We start from the raw sequence: 18,476 nt of genomic DNA, 5'->3' as shown, positions 1-18,476 counted from the left end.
TACTGTGGACTACTGTGGACCACTGTGGACCACTGTGGACGATTGTGAACCATTGTGAACGATTGTGGGCAGTGGTGGACAACGGTGGACGGTGATGACTACGACTTTTGCCTGTCGATTGGTAAGTGAACAATCGATGGGTCCCTGCGTAGTCACCTCCACGGGGTGGGCCTGGGCCCTTGGTAACGTTTTCGAGAGACCGGTCTCTCGAAAACGGTATCAAGCTAAGGACTACGCACGTATATATAAGTATAATTGTAAACTCGATACTAAAAGTATCAGAATCAGTTAAAAGATTACGATTTCTAACTTCTGTCTTGTGTAAAGGGTTCATAGATTTACTTTCATTATTTCATTTATTTATTTCATTATCTAACTATTATTACATTTATTTATTTCATTATCTAACTATTATTACATTTATTTATTTCATTATCTAACTATTATTACATTTATTTATTTCATTATCTATTATTTCATTAACTTTGTAGTAAATTAGAATGATTTAATTACTGGTACTTTTAGTATCGAGTCTTTTGCAGTACAATTTAAATCTCTCAAGTCCTTTTCAGGACTTTGAAAGTTTAAGTTGGATTGCAAATAGTTTAAGTTAATTTTAAGGAACGTATCTGTACATTCACATAATATAATATTATAACTGTGTAACCTGAATCCCTCCTATCCTGACTTCCCTAATTTATCTCAATCGAGTATAATTATGGTCGTCGTTAATCAGTTCATTGGGTATCATTTTCATTACTTTTCTGTCTGTGGTGTTTGTTCTCGGCGGAGGGTTGTTCTGTAAAGCAGTTTCACTATTCTTTTTTTCATTTGGAAATGAGAAAATGGTATTTCCGGTGAATACAGCGTTGGAGTTCCATCTTTTCCAAAATTCTTTCCAACTATTTCACGTGAATGTTATGTTTTTCTCGTCATTTGATGGTTTGATATCGATTTCGTTCCTTCTTCATTTCAATTTCTACGTTCGACGCTGGATCACAGCTGGATCGCCGTTGGATCGCCGTGGGATGCGTGCGTCCTTAGTTATAAGCCCTTAGATTTAAGTAATTTAATTGTAATTCAATTGTAACAAAATTGTAAAGGAATCCATTCTTTTATCCGAAGAGAGAAATAGCCATTTCTACAATCGCGTGTAGTCAGTACCGATAAATATGCGTTACATTCTCCCTTGAGTATTCTAAGTTTCTGTTACGTGAAATCGCTTCACGTATTTTTCTTTTCTTTTCTTTTTTATTCGTTCGAGATTTAGACTTCCATTTCCACGCAGCGAAATAGTCGATACTCAATCAAACTGATGTGGTTTTCGGAGCCCATTGAGATTTCGCAGCCCTTGTCGATTGGTACGCCCGTTGGGTACTCGACTTGGGTATAGGCTTAGTACATTGGACGCGCTCACACGGGTTCGTTCCGAGTAGCTCCTACCCCGTGTCGCTGGGGTCTTCGGACCTGCTGTAAGACGACTTGGGGCGGTCTGCGAAGTTCGTTCTCGTTGTTGGGCAATGCGTCCTACTGCTAAGTCTCGCTGAATTCTTGATGGTAGCCGCATTCACCATTGGGGAGAGCGTGGTATCAGCTGTTTCGTTGTAAGACGTGGCATAAATATAATTTGCTCGCGATTCGCGTCGGGTATGGTTCACCTAGTGACTAGTATCGAACCATCGGGTTAGAATGCTCTCGCGAGAATCTAACGCAGGTTTATTGGTACTTGTTCGTTTTGATCGCGTCGCGAATTTCATCTTGCTTCGAATTAGTTTCTTTTACTAACTTTAGTTTAATTTCATTCTGTTTCCATCATCTTAAATATCGTACCGAAGAACACTTTAATTTTTCTAAAGTGTGAGTAGAGTCATTTTAGAAATTTCACTTTGGATAAGATAATAGCATTCCTAGACTTTCCCTTCCGTAAATTCCATACTGCAGTTTCTAAAGTCTGTGTTAGATTTTAGAGAATGTATTATGGATTCCGCGTTTAAATGATTAAAGTAGAGTCAGTCCTCGGTACCTTCTGTACCGAGAACACACAGATGTAATGGAGGGTGGATGGGATTAGGGAAATAGGGATGGGTCCCTGCGTAGTCACCTCCTCGTTGGTGGACCTGGGTACTTGGTATCATTTTGGAAAGACTTGTCTTTCCAAAATGATATCATGCTAAGGACTACGCGCTATAGATTTAACATTACAAATAGTAAAGCAGTCAGCCAACTATTTCTTACGAATTTTTCTTGAATCGGGATTGGGATTGGACATTCTAGGACTATTGGACAGGTTATTAAATAATTAGACAATTAATTAACAGTGATGGAACATTTATTGAATCTGTTTAACAATCTACAAACTATAAATGTATCCTTCACATATAATATTTTCAAATCCATTTACACTATACATCTTATAATTAAATTTAATGTTCATTTATAACATAAAAACATCGATTGAACTATCTTCCAACGTTCTTCATTGCTACGTTAAAAAATCTGGGAGAATTAATCTCCCTTAATTCCTTAAAAGAGATTACCTTGCGATTTTTTGAAATAATTACCGCCAGCAAATTGAGTTAAGAGACGACAGTTTCGCCATCTCTCCGAAAAGTGCTCAAACTGGTCGTGCACGATTATCGACAGCAAAGTGAACTACTGAAAGACTGCTGGCGCCATCTCTCCGTAAAGTGCTCAAACTGGTCGCGCACGATTACCGGCAGCGAAGTGAACTACGAACGACTAGTGGCGGCGTCTAACGGTGGAAAGCGGAAACTACTTCCCGATTAGTTTGAGCACTTTTCGAAGAGATGGCGCCACGGATGACTAAATAGACTAGCGGCGCCACTTGTTTAAAAGTTTCTCAATCAAAATCTTAAGCATGCGATTCAATATAATCTTTGTTAAAATCATCTTTATTATAAGATCCATACTTGGACTTTAATATTTCGAACAATTATCGACGAGACAAGGATTCAAACGAATATTATACAATGAATCAGAAGTCTCAATTCGATCCTGAATATAATTGGATTGTACGAAGTTGTATAAACGCATTCAACGTGTATTTAACTATGCTCCATTTCACTTTTTACGATAATACCGTGAATATGCAGCCAAATACCTCTCGTAAGTTGCAAACGCTTTCATTAGAAGGAAACATTTTCGCATTAAACCATCGAGGTTAATATATGTCGCTCGCATAATGAATATATTAAAGTTGCAGACGCTTTGTCATATCCTTTATTCATGGTGATAGTGGACCTCCTGGTGTATTCTATATTACAATGAGTATTACAAATTAAATCCGCACCAAATAAATCCAAAGATAAAAGATTATTTTATTACTAAAGATACAATATCTATATTTCCTTTAGAAGCCATTTCTGTATTTATTTGAGTATTCATTGCCGCGGAAATCATCCCGATAGTTTCTGCCATAGTGTCCCCTGTAAAGATAATACGGTTCCCGTTCGTAATCCCATTGCCAATATGGAAAATATCTGATCAACGTGGAAAATGATTACTAATCGTTGGGTGTGTTTCAATTGATATAATAGAATCGTTGCAGTAGTACAGCGTTACCTATAGCCATTCGAGTAAGGTACAACATATCGATCGCTCTTATAATAATCTCTGGGTAGCGTATCCAGGTAATATCGTGGATGTCCGATGGATGGTACATAATCATTGCTGCGATACGCAATTGGGTGATATCTCTCCTTATTATGGTGCACACGTTTCCCATTTTTATCGAAATAACGCCTTGCTTCGTTACTCAAGTAATTTCCTCTGTTGTCTTTGTACCGATCGTTTCTATATCCTCCGACGCGATCGTAATCATTGTTAACGCTAACGTCGTCCAAGAAAACGGGGTTTTAATTTCATGTTAAGCAACTAACGTAAGAAAACATAAACGTTTATCAGAAGAAATATGCTTAATGTACTTACTTTTCTCTATTGTCGTACATTCCTTTCTCGGCTCTGTCCCGTTCAGTGAAAAATCCATCCTGCATGCCATCTCTGAACGAGTCCTGCGATTTTAGCCCATAGTATCCGCCACTATTCCCAGACGACTTATGCCCTCCTTCGTCGTCGCTGTCTTCGTAAAAGCTTGAGTTATTCCCCGATTCATCTTTATGGTAGTTGCGGTTGAAACCGGTCCTGCGATGCCCTTTCTTGTAATAACGACTGCCGTGTCGTTCAAAAGAATTCCTCTCATGATCGACGACATCGGACTCTCCCAACCTCTGACTTCCTTTGTCGTGCCCTTTGCGAACGGTACTCTTCTCGTCGTATCTCTTTTCATCCCGTTTACGCTCGTTAAACGCCAATTGCCCCCTGTTACGTACGGAGTTCTCTTCTTTGCTCGTCTTCTTCTCGTCGATAGTGGCCTGACCCTCGTCGAGATTTTTTTCCACGCCATCCGACAGAGATCCCGATCGCTCGTCGCTCTCTGGATCAATCAGATTGGGAGCAGAGAATTCGAGTAGAAGAAATTGAAGGAGCACCGTGCACCAAATGAAAAGGGACATGTTCGAAAGCGAGTGTCGATGATACGTGGTTTCTCGTTCCGACAGCTTAGTCTATTATATAGAGGCGAATGTCCTTGTTTAAGCGACGAATCTAAATGCATCCTGTCTGGGAAGGATCGGACATCCGATGAATTTACGTAACTCTTGGAGTTTTTGTCGGCTCTACGCATTAAGAAACTAACCGATCGGTAGAACGACACGGATAACTTTGAAAAAAATACTCGCAGAAAACGTAATCGTGAACGGTTCTCGTGTGTTTTATTGAAAATTCTGCTGTTTAAAACACTCGTTGCGTTAGAATCATTTTAATGCGTGTATGTTAGAACGTACAAATTATACAAAAAAAAAAGCTTGAAATAAATTATTCGTACGGGTAATCGTATAATATATACAGCTTCCAAATATTAAAAAGGCACATCTGCAATTCAGATGCCGGACAGAGGTGAACAAAAAAAAGGTAAGAAATGTATAGATATTGTAAAAAATATTCAAAACTTATATTTTAAGTCGCCTTCGTGGAAATTCTCGGTGAAGAATTGTACAAGACGCTTACTCATACTCTAAGTATCGTAAGGGTAAGACGGGAGAGGTGAGGGGGAGGGGGGAAGGGTACTGTGGCTTATAATATAATCATTAATCATTTTCGTGTTCCAAAAATATTGCAGCTCTTTCTAAAAAGTACTTTCACGCACATTCGCACTTTTACACATTGCTCGTTAAACTCAACAGCTCAGCTAAATCGCATACCAATTATACAGGCTTACAAACTCTGAACGCAACTTTGAATAAACGATTAAATAAACGTTTTGCCGGGACCTTTAAAATAATTCAGTGTCCGCTTGAATGGATTTTAAACACACGTTGGGCTTTTCATTACACACGTAAAATGCGAACGCGAACAACAATACGTACTCCTGCTGTAACATTTATCGTTTTACTTTCGAGAGGCGAATTAGTCGATTCACCTCTACAACTGTTTCAAATTAACAATTTGGAAGGCAATAACTTTTAACTCCGAATACACATCGAAAAATATACATACACATCACCATTCTTCTCAGCATCGCATCGTAAAATCATAATTACCTTTCGTGCACGAAAAGGAACACCGTTCGAAATATTCTTTTTTTTTTTCTTCTTTTCGCTCGGTGATTCAGGGTGGCCAGGTATTTTCTAGCTACTACGATAAAATAAATGTATCGACCCGTCCCTCCCTACATCCTGGCAGTACGTAAAAGTAAAAGAAGCACTTCGCGATTAGTCTTTTTTTTGTTTTTTTGTTTTCCCCCTAAAAGAAGATGACGCTGGTACACGACCATACCGCAAGTTTTTAACCGTTGCGGTTACGGTAATAAACACGTTAAAACCGGCAAGCGATACGCCGTCAAATACAAAAGTAGATCTCCATAGACCACCCCATTCACTGCGATTGAATGGACGCTAACTTATTTACAAGTATCTATACGATTAATATATTTTCTATAATTTATACTTACTCTGTACACGCGCGCGTTCTCAAATTACTACGAATGAATATATTTACACAATTTGGCGGTTTATTAAAATATTTAAAAATTGATGCGATATATACGATACAATCGCGGCACGCTATTTTATCAGTTGGATGTGGTTTGGTCGTCGATAATAAATAGCGACTTGACAGTAATGGAAGAAGTTCTGATCAGTTTCACACTAACTGGTTTCTCATAAAAAATAATACAGATTTACTGAAAAAAGTCCGCCTATAGGTTTCTATGAAATTATTATCTGGTCACTGGCTTTTCTTTTTTTTTTCTTTTTTTTTCAACATAATTTACGTCTACAGTGCATATTGATCGAAGACACATTACCATTGTGAATCTTCTTTAGACTTTAGTTTAACGTCCTTTTTTAAATATAAGCGTGAATATTCATCTTGGTAAGTAGCACATTGTGTATTCGATTTGTTGGGTTTTTGCATATTACTACTAACTGGTGAATTACTTGGGGAATATTTCATCTCTTGCAATTCTTGCAACTCCTTTAACGATCTCATCACCATTTGAACGTGTTTCTCTTGATCCGTGGGTTGTACCATGTTGCCTACCGATTCTTCCAAAATAAGTCCAGTATCTTTTCGTTTATCCGACATTCCTCTCAATGTTACATCATCGTTAACGATTTGACTTAAATAATTAGTAGCAGCAATTGTCTCTTCGTTCTGTCTCTGTTCTTGTTCCTCTTTCGTAAGCGATGGTTTCTGTTGCTGCTGTATAGGCACTACATCTGAATTAACATGTCCTAATTGTTTATCTAATACCTTTTGATCCTTTTTCCTTTTTTTCACGTCATGCGACTTGTGTTTCACTTCCGTGCATCGCTCCCGTTTTTTGTCCCTCTTCTCAGTCTTTGTTATCAAATCGGCATCTTTATCTTCTAATCTCTTGTCGTGCTTTACGTCAGAGTTTTCGTGTAACAGTCTATGCTTTAAAGAAACAGGTTTTGTATGTACAGATGTTTGATTCGACGTGGAATAGTTAGAATGTTGCGACTGTGTTGTACATGTATACGAAGCTTCCTGTCTATGTACGGAATGATGTCCACTATGAGGCACTTCATTTATATTTGGAAGAACATTTGAAGCTTCAGAATAAGCAGTAATAGAGACTACGTCTTTCTTATTTTCACTAATCTTATTAGACGATTTGTGAAAGTCATTAACTGGCGTAATAGAGAGAGAACTATTACCTAAATCCATCAAATTAATCTTTTCCACGTGACTTTTAACAGGGTTCTGCGCCATAAGCTGGGCTGTAGGCACAACGGAAATTTTACCTACACTGGAATTATTAGACGTAACTGTTGAATTTTCATGATGTTGTCCTGAGTTGTTACTATCTTTATTTTTATCTTTATTTTTTATACTATGTTGCTTCTTTTCTGTATTATCATTTAATTTTGTAGTTCCTTGTTTTACATAATTTGTAGAATTTTCTGTAACATTCGGAATTTTAGACACGTTCGATGAAACTTTCTCCTGCGAAGCGGCACTTGTACTTGATGGTTCAACTTTTGCAGAACTGTAGTTTTGCATCACATTTTCTGAAGAATTGACAGCATTACCATTGCCAATCTCTTTTAACTTTTTCGTTTTCTTCTTTGTGCTAAAAACAAATTAATTCATTATGATAGATATAATTCTTGAAGGATTCGTGCTTATGTAGAGTGTGCAATATTACTTACGTAGGTTCAACGTTACCAACAAACTTCAATAACTCGTGCCCCGACATGTATCCACGTGGCCATAACGGTAGCACTTGTCGAATTATAAAAGACGCAACAAAACTATGTTTACTGTATTTTCTCGATCTTGATACATCGTAACATTGGCTCTGTAGATTAGCGATCTCAGCAACAAGTTTTCTACTCAAAGAAAAAAAATATAATGATTAATTGTCGCGTAACATCTCTTCATTTCACTTATTTAAAATCTATTTTGGGAACTTACTTTGCTTCTTCGGTCCAAGGAAATTGTTTTTTAGGAATTTTTGACTTATCTACATCCTCGCAAATATCTTCGTCAACCGAATTTTCAACATCTTCGGGTGATCCTTCCGTTTCCCTGAAATGGAAACACTGATTACGAATAAAGAAGAATAGATAAACTCTATATAAAAATGTTTATCACGCCGATAATGAAGAATGATGATCAGCATTTATCATGATAAAATTCTATAAACCAGAAAATTCCTGTATAAGCATTTATTATGAATTATATTAAGTAAAAATATATGCAGCATATAATATATGTGTGATCACTGAATCGAACTTCAGTGAAGAAAAAAGTTTTGTTGCTTGACAAAAAGAAAAGAGGATGCGTATGAGGAACCAAACACTGATACTGATGATAAAAAGCCCCGTTTTCGTTTTTTTGTTATGTCAAGAAGAATAGTAAAAAAATTAGAAAAAATCTGCAGTATGGTAACTATCCTTCGAAGATATAAAACATTGAGCTAGATATATGTATATAAGCATGATTAGGAAAAACTAGAAGAGATCGAGAAAAGGAAGATAAAGAACAATCGAAAAGATGAAAATAGAAAAGGTTTCCTCTTACGAGGGGCACCTTACCAACAGTACCGGTATATATCCCAGTATAAATGAGGACTAAGAAATAAAAAATTGTAGTAAGTTTCCATTCAAAAATATATATATACTTCACTTATACTTTAAAATCACAAAAATTATTGCTATCTCTAATTTTGTCTTTTCTATCTATGAATATAATTATACATGTTTGAAAAAAAAGAACACTTACTTTCCTTCAGCCACTTTTTGACACTCATTTAGATATTTATACATCACAGATGGCATTATTTCATCAATCACCGTTTTCAACCTACGAATAAGCCAAATTTAATTACAATTATAGTATATCAATCAAGTCTCTAATAATGCAAAAGAACTACCTTTGTATAAGCTCTTTAGTTTTATCGTCAAGATCTTGCACAAACAATTTCTTTGCTCTATTTTGAAGTACTACTTTACTACGTGGTAAAAATCGTGCAAGATGCCCATACGTTTCTAGCCTTAAACTCGGGGGTGAAAGCATCCGTAACCTTTTCTCTAAACTGGAATTATAATACTAATGTTTACTTTTATTTAAGTATAAAACATTTAATTGGGATTACTTACCCAAATAATAATGAATTCACTGCTGGATTAAAAAATTTAGTCTTTCCTTCTTTACTATTTTCAGCCCGTGCCTTTAACTTATTGACTATTTCTACAACATTTTCTGGAAGAGAATCAGGCAATGGTGCTTCTATTCTGTCAATATCGTCACACTCAGATTCTGTACCTATACACCGAGATTTACCGGAATCTGTCGTGTCTCTACTCGATTCATCTTCAACTCTCGCAGCATTAACTACACTCTCTATCGCGTCATCAATATTACTATCTTTATCACCTAATTTCTTTAACTCTAACTTTTTCCCGTCAAAACCATTACTATTTGATGGCTTTTTCTCAAGTTTTTTAATATCAAACTTTTTATCCGTTGCATTTTTACTCTTTTGCGCTTCTGTTTTATCAGATTTCTTCTTGTCTTCTTGATCCTCTGAAACTGAAATGTATATCATTGCGATACTTCTGCAGCATTGCAATTCCTTTAAAAACTTTATGCAGTTTCGTCACCTTCAGCATCTGTAGTTTCCCCCTTTTCCTTCGGTCTGTTCAAAACATCCGCGTCCTGCTGAAAATTCTGCTGTTCTTGCAAAGTTTGTGGTTTCTTCTTCTTTTTAATAACATTCTCTTGACTTTGCTTTTTTTCACCGTTCTCGTCTACCTTTTGTTTCTAAAAAAAAAAGAGAAAAGATAGGAAAAATACTTGACGCGCAATGAAGAACACGTTAAAAAATATATTGTACTGTATAGACCCCATTACTTTTCTTAGCTGATCACCCGCGTTATCTTCAGTATCATCTTCATCCGATGAACTGAGATTCCGTTTCTCCAATCTCTTGGGACTGTCCACATCCTCCGTATCTTCCTCGCTACTTTCGCTACTTTCATCGTCGTTGCTCTGATTATTGTTATTATTATTATGGACCAACGATTGTCGATCGGCTGTTCTAAATTCAAGAGCCCCGCAGTTGATGTAAAAGCCTCCATGTGCCGTAGTCATCTCTTCTGGTACAATTTCATCATACTAAAATAATTGAATTGGATGCAACATCGATGCAATAATACACGTGCCGATAGAAATAATGAAAAACGGTAACCGCGTTACATACCGCATCGGTATTATCGATGAAAGAGTCATTTTCATCGTAACCAGCTCCCAAATCCACATACTCGTCATACTTATGCCTCTTCTTTCCCGTAGTAGATGTTCCCTGCAAAGATTAAATGCTTCGTGGTTAATAAAAAACAAATTTGCACATGTCCGATATTCACTGGAATTATCAAGTATTTAAAAAAAATTACGTTTTACATACATATTTCGCCTCAAACCTTCTCGCCATATCGCGGAGTTTGTCATCGTCATCGTCGTCATCGAAAGACAGTCCATTGGTCGCATTCTCGTCCCCTCGTTTCAATTCTTTCCTACGTTTCTTCTATAAAATAAAATGACGCATATTTCTCTTGTAAGGAAATCATCCGAAAACAATTTACAATCGTTAACTGAATGCGTCGGCTCTTAAACGCGTGAGAAATTACGATCCGTTTCAAGTTCGCCGCGCGCGTCCGCGAGATTATTAAACATTAAAGAATAGCTCGACGTTTTGCGCATGCACGCGTTCATCGGTAATAATCGTATTTAGAATTCAAATATTTGCATGCGTCCAGAGTAAATGAAATTACAATTTTTGTCTTAATTTATTTATCGGTTAATGTTTAAATCCAATATTATTCTATATTTGTATATGAATGAACAGTTTATGTTTTCGTACATATATACATACATATATATTGTAAAGAGTACATCCTGAAACATGAGCAACAAAAACGAATGAGAAATAGAACTCAAAAGAGGGCCATAAACTGTCCATTCATACTAGGAGCACATACTACGAGCAGAATGTCACTGTTGCACTTTCTTCCGAAGCGCGCAACTCCTTGTTATCTTCTGCTCTCCTAGTACGAGGGACGCTACAACGAATGATTGATCCCAACAAAAATCGTCAATAAATTCGAGCGATATATTTTATATTACAAATAATATTTAAAATTAATTGTATCGAATAATTAAAATAGTGTATAATAAAATTATTGAAAGAGATTCTTTTCTTTTCTAACGGAACGTATGTAGCTTAATCCAAATATCATTGTTAATATTTCATATTTTACTTTATTTGCACACGATAGTTTTATACATACGTAGCATTACGCCATGCTGTAAGATAACAAATACTAATAACTTTTCAAATGTAACTCCTCAAAAGATCGGCGCGTCCAGAATTGAATCGATGCGTGTACCACCATAATAATTAAAATATAATATCAAAAAAGATCTATCGGAAATCTATCGAAAATCAATTCAATGTACAATTCGTTGATCTCGCATTCGAATACAAAACTTATGAAACGTATTACAATTTTTTGTAAAAAAAGAAGTTAAACAAGTGATTAAAAATGTTAATTAAAATAATAATCATTATGGAGCACTGTATCTTGTTCGATACGAACGAAATTAATATCTGGCTTGTTTGAAGAAAGTCAAATGCCTTGTACCACACAATGGTGAAGAAGAGAAAACGATACGAATGCTAATAATATATTACTACAAACAATGGATGATGAAAAGATAGAAAAAAAGGAAGCGGTATAATCAAATAACGCTATTTTAGAATACTCGTTTAGTCTGAAGTACAATGCAACGTGTTTTATGCACGTCGTCGTCACGAGTTCTCTCTCGGTGCATCGATCACAAAACTAATAAGGATGTATCCTCTACATACGTGTATAAAGTCACCAAGATAAGACAGAAATTAAACTCTGTCGCTTACGTAGAAACCGATGAAAAAACCGTTGCTGAATATATCGTAGCTCGACGAGACCAAATGGTCACGTACGTAACTATGAGAGATGAATGTGGTTCCTACGAATTCGTAGCGCAGAACGATATCGTCGTATTTTAGCAATTTTACAGGTTTTTTCTACATACACGGAATAATGATTGTCACGAAAATAAACGTTAAATGTTCGTTCGTGATCAGGTTTGAAAGGATGGTTCGAACATACGGTGGTTCGAGAGCAAGCATACGTTGGCACGGGACACATACCGGCAATACGTAGTGACGTTTCTATTCAATGGCTTCGAATTGATCACATCTTTTTCTACTAGTTTGGACATAATATTAATGCATTCTAGTCGAAGATAGAGGCGACTAAGAAAGTCCGAGATATCGTGGGATAGCCGACGCTCACGCGGTAACCGCGACGTGACAATTCGCTCGGGTAACGCGTACAAGTTCTCCTCGTTTCGTGTACTGTGAAAATGGGCGATCCCATTGGCATTTTTGCAGTTTCTTGTCAAAGTGCGTGCCGTGAAACAAAATCGTAGCCGGTGTTTAGCGCGAATCTAAATGTTTTGGGCAAAACGTGACCGTATGGATACGCGTCGTGGGTTTTGTTTTCTCTTTGGTGGATATACGAGTGAAAGGAAGAACTGACCTCGGCTGCTTTGAGAAGCTGTGCATAGTTGAACTCAGGACATGCCTTCTCGTTCGACTCTGGCAGGGTAAGTGTAAAGCGGAAGGAGGGCGCGAGCTGTTTGCCCTTTTCCCCTTTTTTCTCCTTCTTCGCGGCGTAGCCCAAGGACTCCGGAAACTCCAAGGTCTGCAAAGGTACCCGTTTAGCCTCTGACATTCCTACATTTGCACCGAACTCAACGCGGATCACGGAAACACTGCGAACACTGCGGTAACAACATGGTCCTTTCTCTTAAACACCGCACCGACACCGCCACTCGCACGTCGCCATCTTCGGCTCGACTGTTTTTAGAGTGCGCTGTTGATGCCGCCGCCACACCGTGAACCCAACGCATGCGTCTCGCAATGCGAATTATCTTAAGCGACATTTCCATCGCACGATCCAACCACGATATCCTACATAGAAACGCGTTCAATCGCCTCGACGATTAAAACGATTAATCGCTCTCTTAATTGCCAATAAACATCACGCTGGCCGTCGATGCTTCCAAAATGATGCACGTCAATTTTACGTTAACCTCTTAACCGGTTCAATCTACGTACATGTTATTCTATGCTACTTCTATGATACATACATCCGTACAAGTTAAAACAAAGGTACGACTCTGTAATTCGGGCATACAGTTTATTACAAAATTTCGATACGAAACTTTACAAGTCGTTATCACGTTTATACGGACTTATCTATCTGGATAGTAATTATCTATCTTTACAAATATAATAATCCTATCTCGTCTACAATAAACATTTTATCTCACAAGTCACATTCCAATGCCTGCAATGGTAAAGCTATGTCAGTTATGAAAGTCATTAAAAAAGTCTTCTCATAAAATGGGAATAGTCAAGTTATCTAAAAGAAATCCGCAGCTATAAGTACAATAAAAAAACATATAAAAAAATATGTTAAACACAGTTTCGATTGTTTGTTTAATCAGGATTATCTGAATTGTTATTAATATTTTCCTTCCTCTTTGCGATTTTCATTGCTGAAAATTGCTGACCTAAAATCTTCATCACTTCTGCATGCCTTACGTTGCGATCTTTCTTAACAGTGTTGTAATTTTCTTTCACGTAGAGTGCAAATGCAGAAGGTTCTCTTTTTGGCGTCTGCATTTGTACAATTCCAGACTTTGTCGTCTTATTTATTAATAATTCAAATTTACCATAACAATGTCCACATCTTTTCTTCTCAATATCCAAAGATTTGGAATGTCTGCCGATACTGAAATAACATTTCAGGTTGCTTGGATACATGTTCTTAAGGATTTACAATTATAAATTACCATAAATAATATATAATCTTACCTGTACCCACAGCTTACACACTTGTATGTAAATTTAGTTTTAATTTTATAATCGTGACATCTTCTTACTGGTGGCAATTCAGGAAATATTTTCATAGCTTTACTAGCCCTAAAATATAATTAATTACAGTAGTTTTTAATTGTTGCTAAAGTAATTAACAAAGTTATTAGTAGCAGTATACCATGTTGTCCAAAATGGACCATGTCCATCAGATACGCCATTTATTAACCATGCAGCTGCATGACACATTTCATGAATTAATGTATCTCTAAGCCTATCTGGGGTATCTAAAATCTAAATAAAACAGTTAATTTAAATCAAATCTCAGATATCTTTTCTCTTCAGTTATATAAACGTACCTTCGTCGCTAAGACTATTCGCGATGATCTTACGATGCCACCAATCGTTTTCACTGATTTTTTATTATAACAATAACCAGCAGTTCCTCTCATACGAACATTCCACTCTATATTCATATCTTCTGGTAGTTCGTTATCGAATACCTTCTCATTGTATAATTTATACAAATAATTGCACAAATTTTCTTTATTATTTTTATAATCTAGTCTATACTTCTTAGCTTCTGGATGTACATTAGCGATAGGAACACTTTCAGACAGAGATGCCAAAAAGCTGTTATGCTTTTCAGACTTTAGTTTATTATATTTCACATTAGTTGGAGTACTTAATTTATACATTTGTCGTGCATTTTTAGTACTATCTATAAAATGTATCTCTTATATTATATAAATTTATATGTAACTTTATTTTATATATTATACCTTTCTTAACTATAGGTTTTGGTGGCACCTCATCGTCAGGATCAAATTCACTAGTACTGGAATCCTCGCTTCCGCTATTATTGAACGACAATTTTCTTCTTCCTATATCGAGATTTTGATTATTGTTACTCTCATAGTATTCATCTTCAGACTCTCCATCACATAGAACACCCAATCTGAACAAGAAATTGCAGCAATTATTAAGTAACTTTTTATAGTTATAATCATTTTAAGCATATATTTATTACTGTTGCACAATGGACGGCATTTTTTGTTTTGTCCGTAAATTATTCGGTGATGTTCTAAGATTTGTTAATGCAGTGTGGTAGGAACTTTCACATCCACTTTCCGATGATGTTTGATCATTAATAAAACTATCTCTTCGTTTAACACTTCTCTGAACAACTTTCTTTCTTGAGCCTTCATTTTGCAAGTTTAATTCTTTCATGGCTAAGTAACATTTTAAATAATTAGTATGGCCTCGTTAGAAATAATAGTATTCACAATGCAAATACTTACATGTGTTAGAATCATCTGAATCTGATATATTAAATCCTCCTCGTCTTGTTATCTTTCTATTATAAAATAGATTTATATAAACTTTAATTATTAACATATTGACAACATAATGCTTGTAACATACCTTTCAGTTTGAACAGCTCTATTTTTTGTAGGAACAACTTTACGTGGTTCAGTTTTTGGAAACAATGTATCAGCTTTGTCACGCCAAGATTTTCCATACAATTTATCTAATATATCTGCGCAATCCGTGATGTCTATGTTTTGTGGCACATTTGTTGTAGGATTTGTTGATGTTGAAAACATGTTATTCTTAGCACAACCCTTTGTCAACTTAGAATGTACAGAAACATTATCTTCTGTTCTCTGAACAAACTCATTTATTGCAGGTTGACGTAATGGTGTAGAGAGAGGTATTTTATCGCAACCTGTAGTTTTGATTCCTTTTTCAATCGTATGCTGCTGCCGTATTCTTTCCCTATTATTCGGAGTTTCGTAATTCATCTCTAATCTTTCCAAACTGCTATTTCCAGAGCTTTTACCATCCTTATTACTAGTGGACACGATGCTAAATGAACTATCACTTTGTGAGTCAGGTGAATTTACCATAAGCCATTGTAAAATCTGCTTTTTTTTTCTCTCTGACAGTTCAGTGCATGTTGTTTCTATATTTTTCTCCAGATCCTGTCCATTAAAATATTTACTAATATGGGTTTTATAAAGATTTGTTATGTTAGTTTGAGAGGCTGGAATAATTTCACTTTCAGAATCCACAGTTTCATTGATTATTACATCGCTTTGTTTTACATTAGTTCCAGATGAAATGGCACAATGTATGTCATCATCTGCATCTTTGTCTGCTTCCACATTTTTTTGCCGTATTTTTGGTGATTCGTACACCATTTGTTTAGATTTTATATTCTTAATAATATTTTTCATATCTTTACGTGAAAGATAGTTCTTGAAATTATTATTAGAATTTTTGGATTTATTGCTATTGGAACTCTTAGATGTATTGTCATTAGAACTCTTAGATTTACTGCTATTGAAACTCTTACATGTACTGTTATTAGGAGTTTTAGAACTTTTGGAATTACTTCTACTACTATTAATAGGGTAATTTGATAATAAATTTCCTTCATTATATATATTTCCATGAGAATTAACAATCTCTTTTGACTTAATGTTTCCTGTAGTACATGTGATATAACTACTGCTGGTTTTGTTAGAACTTGTTATGTTTTGTACATATTTGATATGTTCGATACTGTTACATGAAGATTCATCAGATGTATATGATATATTATTTTCTTTTAGAATATCATTTTGATAATTGTCAATAAAGTGGGATTTTGCTTCTGCTCTCCATTTTTGGAAATATTTTTGATTTTCAGTGTTCGAAGAACCAGAATCAGAGGAATCCACAATGAAAACATTACTGTTTATTAATGGATGTTTCTTTGATACTGAACTTGATTGAGAGGCATCTTTAGGGGTAGAACACGTAGAGCTAGAGTCACTTATTACTATTATGTCTTCGTCGTTATTGGTATCTTGATTATCAGATATAGCGGAATCTTGTGACAACTTTAAACAAAAATTTTGTGAACTACCAAGAGATTCATCCTCTTTTTCGTCGATCCCCATTATTATATTATCTAGCGTTTTATACTTTGTTTCAAGCAGTAACTCATTTTCTATAGAAGAAATCAACTTATTAAAATTATCACCAAAAACTATTAAAAATAAACTTTAAATAGTGTGAAATGTATAAAATTTACTTACTGCGACTAGACATTCTTTATTAATAAGTAATCTTCAAACAATGCTCCTTTTTGACTCTGGTTAAAATAGTCCTCTGTGTGAATAAAGGACAGGAGTGTAAACAAAAGCAGATAACGGAATTCAAAGAAACTGATTACGTACATCTGCTTGAAATTGTAGAGTAAAACACTCAGCAATTAGTCTGATACTTTTACTATCTTATAAAGTAAAAAATTAAGATGCATTACGCACTGTTTGTCGCATGAACTGCTTTGCAATATCTTTTAAGTTAAAGCTCATCAGGACATTATCATTCAAACGTACAGGCCGTTAAAATTTTAAATCGGTACAGCCAACTATTCACGAAAATGTAACTAGAAAGTTAGTTTTAACTCCGCTGATAATACCGAACTGCCGATAAATTACCATGTAATATAATTCATGTAATTTTATAATTATGGGGTTATTTATTGATGGTTTTCCTTTTTTTGTTTAAGAAAAGCAAAATTATGAAAATGAAATTTCTCTCATCTCTAAGTGTATTACAACTAAAAGCAAAAAATCGTATCTTTAATATGATTGATATTCAAACGTAGGCGAGGATTCCCTTACATTCAAATAGAAAAGTCAAATACACACTCTCCGATTCAGAAGCCAATATCGTTATCATCGCACGCGTAATGAATAAATATCGTCGGATTCCGTAGGCGAAACAAATGTACAATTTTCGATGAATACGTGGAAATGTGATTCGAAGAAGCATGGGTTCTAATATTCTTGAAATCAAGAACGTGGACAGAATTGGATCCTCCAGTTCTCCATGAAGACATTCCGCTATAACTTCTGAAACAGATTTGTTCAATGAAACTAGTTCTTTAAACAAAACCATGCGATTCATCATCGTATTCCCGAAGAGAACGAAATTAAATGGGGAAAGCCACTTCTTTACGGAGAAGGCATTTGGCACTGGTCCACGTATTCGTAGCCGTAGGATATTCTCGTAAATTTCAAGAAGTTAATTCAACGACCTAGAATTACGCTATTAATGGTAGATTTGATACGATAAAAGACGGTATTAGTGACGATAGAAATCTAAATGAAGATGAAACGCTTTATAGCGTACTGAATCATTCCCCTTTGCGACAGCCAATGTTCGAAACCATTGTTTAAAGTAAAGGTCGCCGCTGAAATTAAGCTTAATTAAACTTCAATCGAAGTTGTTACACATCACTTCTAAACTTGAAATATTGCGAATCTCGTTACAAGGCGCCGTGAAACTTCCAACAATTTTCTAGCACACCATGAAGCTGCTCGATATTCAGGGAAATTCGTTGAAGCGAAGAGGGTCGATACTTTCGACAAGTATTAATAAGTAC

General features: G+C 35.7%; 3 protein-coding genes across 4 annotated transcripts; all 3 read right to left on the bottom strand.

Annotated features, from left to right (window-relative positions):
* Positions 1-3,360: 3,360 nt before the first annotated feature.
* On the bottom strand, positions 3,361-4,532 carry LOC143429314 (uncharacterized). Its single transcript, XM_076904850.1, has 3 exons — positions 3,949-4,532; positions 3,583-3,849; positions 3,361-3,500 (listed from the first exon to the last, which is right to left on the bottom strand). The coding sequence occupies exons 1-3, from the start codon at positions 4,530-4,532 to the stop codon at positions 3,371-3,373; spliced, it is 981 nt and encodes a 326-aa protein (XP_076760965.1). The 3' UTR covers positions 3,361-3,370.
* Positions 4,533-5,421: 889 nt separating this feature from the next.
* On the bottom strand, positions 5,422-13,039 carry Yem (yemanuclein). 2 transcript variants are annotated; one of them, XM_076903866.1, is made up of 12 exons: positions 12,693-13,039; positions 10,514-10,633; positions 10,310-10,411; positions 9,961-10,224; positions 9,711-9,870; positions 9,207-9,639; positions 8,981-9,142; positions 8,830-8,910; positions 8,643-8,678; positions 8,020-8,133; positions 7,755-7,934; positions 5,422-7,675 (listed from the first exon to the last, which is right to left on the bottom strand). In XM_076903866.1, the coding sequence occupies exons 1-12, from the start codon at positions 12,885-12,887 to the stop codon at positions 6,379-6,381; spliced, it is 3,144 nt and encodes a 1,047-aa protein (XP_076759981.1). In that variant the 5' UTR covers positions 12,888-13,039; the 3' UTR covers positions 5,422-6,378. The 2 variants fall into 2 exon arrangements, with proteins under 2 accessions (XP_076759981.1, XP_076759982.1); XM_076903867.1 differs by lacking the exon at positions 8,643-8,678 and having other exon boundaries at positions 12,693-13,038.
* A 299-nt stretch (positions 13,040-13,338) lies between these two features.
* Positions 13,339-17,238, bottom strand: LOC143428848 (uncharacterized). Its single transcript, XM_076904039.1, has 9 exons — positions 17,122-17,238; positions 15,461-17,033; positions 15,337-15,392; positions 15,066-15,267; positions 14,818-14,993; positions 14,395-14,756; positions 14,217-14,329; positions 14,036-14,143; positions 13,339-13,952 (listed from the first exon to the last, which is right to left on the bottom strand). Exons 1-9 carry the CDS (start codon positions 17,132-17,134, stop codon positions 13,658-13,660), a joined length of 2,898 nt encoding a protein of 965 aa, XP_076760154.1. The 5' UTR covers positions 17,135-17,238; the 3' UTR covers positions 13,339-13,657.
* Between the last annotated feature and the right edge of the window lie 1,238 nt (positions 17,239-18,476).

The sequence above is a fragment of the Xylocopa sonorina genome, chromosome 11, assembly GCF_050948175.1.
Source record: "Xylocopa sonorina isolate GNS202 chromosome 11, iyXylSono1_principal, whole genome shotgun sequence".
Taxonomy (NCBI): Eukaryota; Metazoa; Arthropoda; class Insecta; order Hymenoptera; family Apidae; genus Xylocopa; species Xylocopa sonorina.
Note: the sequence above shows the minus strand (reverse complement) of the source record. Positions and strands in the feature narration are given on the sequence as shown.

Excerpts from the sequence above, each read along its gene's own strand:
- LOC143429314 (XM_076904850.1), bottom strand. The coding sequence starts at position 4,532 with ATGTCCCTTTTCATTTGGTGCACGGTGCTCCTTCAATTTCTTCTACTC. Across the intron at positions 3,850-3,948 it reads ATGTACGACAATAGAGAAAA|CGTTAACAATGATTACGATC; the intron begins GTAAGTACATTA and ends GGACGACGTTAG. Across the intron at positions 3,501-3,582 it reads CCTTACTCGAATGGCTATAG|ATATTTTCCATATTGGCAAT; the intron begins GTAACGCTGTAC and ends CACGTTGATCAG.
- Yem (XM_076903866.1), bottom strand. The coding sequence starts at position 12,887 with ATGTCAGAGGCTAAACGGGTACCTTTGCAGACCTTGGAGTTTCCGGAG. Across the intron at positions 8,911-8,980 it reads ACTAAAGAGCTTATACAAAG|GTTGAAAACGGTGATTGATG; the intron begins GTAGTTCTTTTG and ends GCTTATTCGTAG. Across the intron at positions 8,134-8,642 it reads GATATATACCGGTACTGTTG|GGAAACGGAAGGATCACCCG; the intron begins GTAAGGTGCCCC and ends TTTCCATTTCAG.
- LOC143428848 (XM_076904039.1), bottom strand. Across the intron at positions 15,393-15,460 it reads AGAGCTGTTCAAACTGAAAG|AAAGATAACAAGACGAGGAG; the intron begins GTATGTTACAAG and ends ATTTTATAATAG. Across the intron at positions 13,953-14,035 it reads TGTGTAAGCTGTGGGTACAG|TATCGGCAGACATTCCAAAT; the intron begins GTAAGATTATAT and ends ATGTTATTTCAG.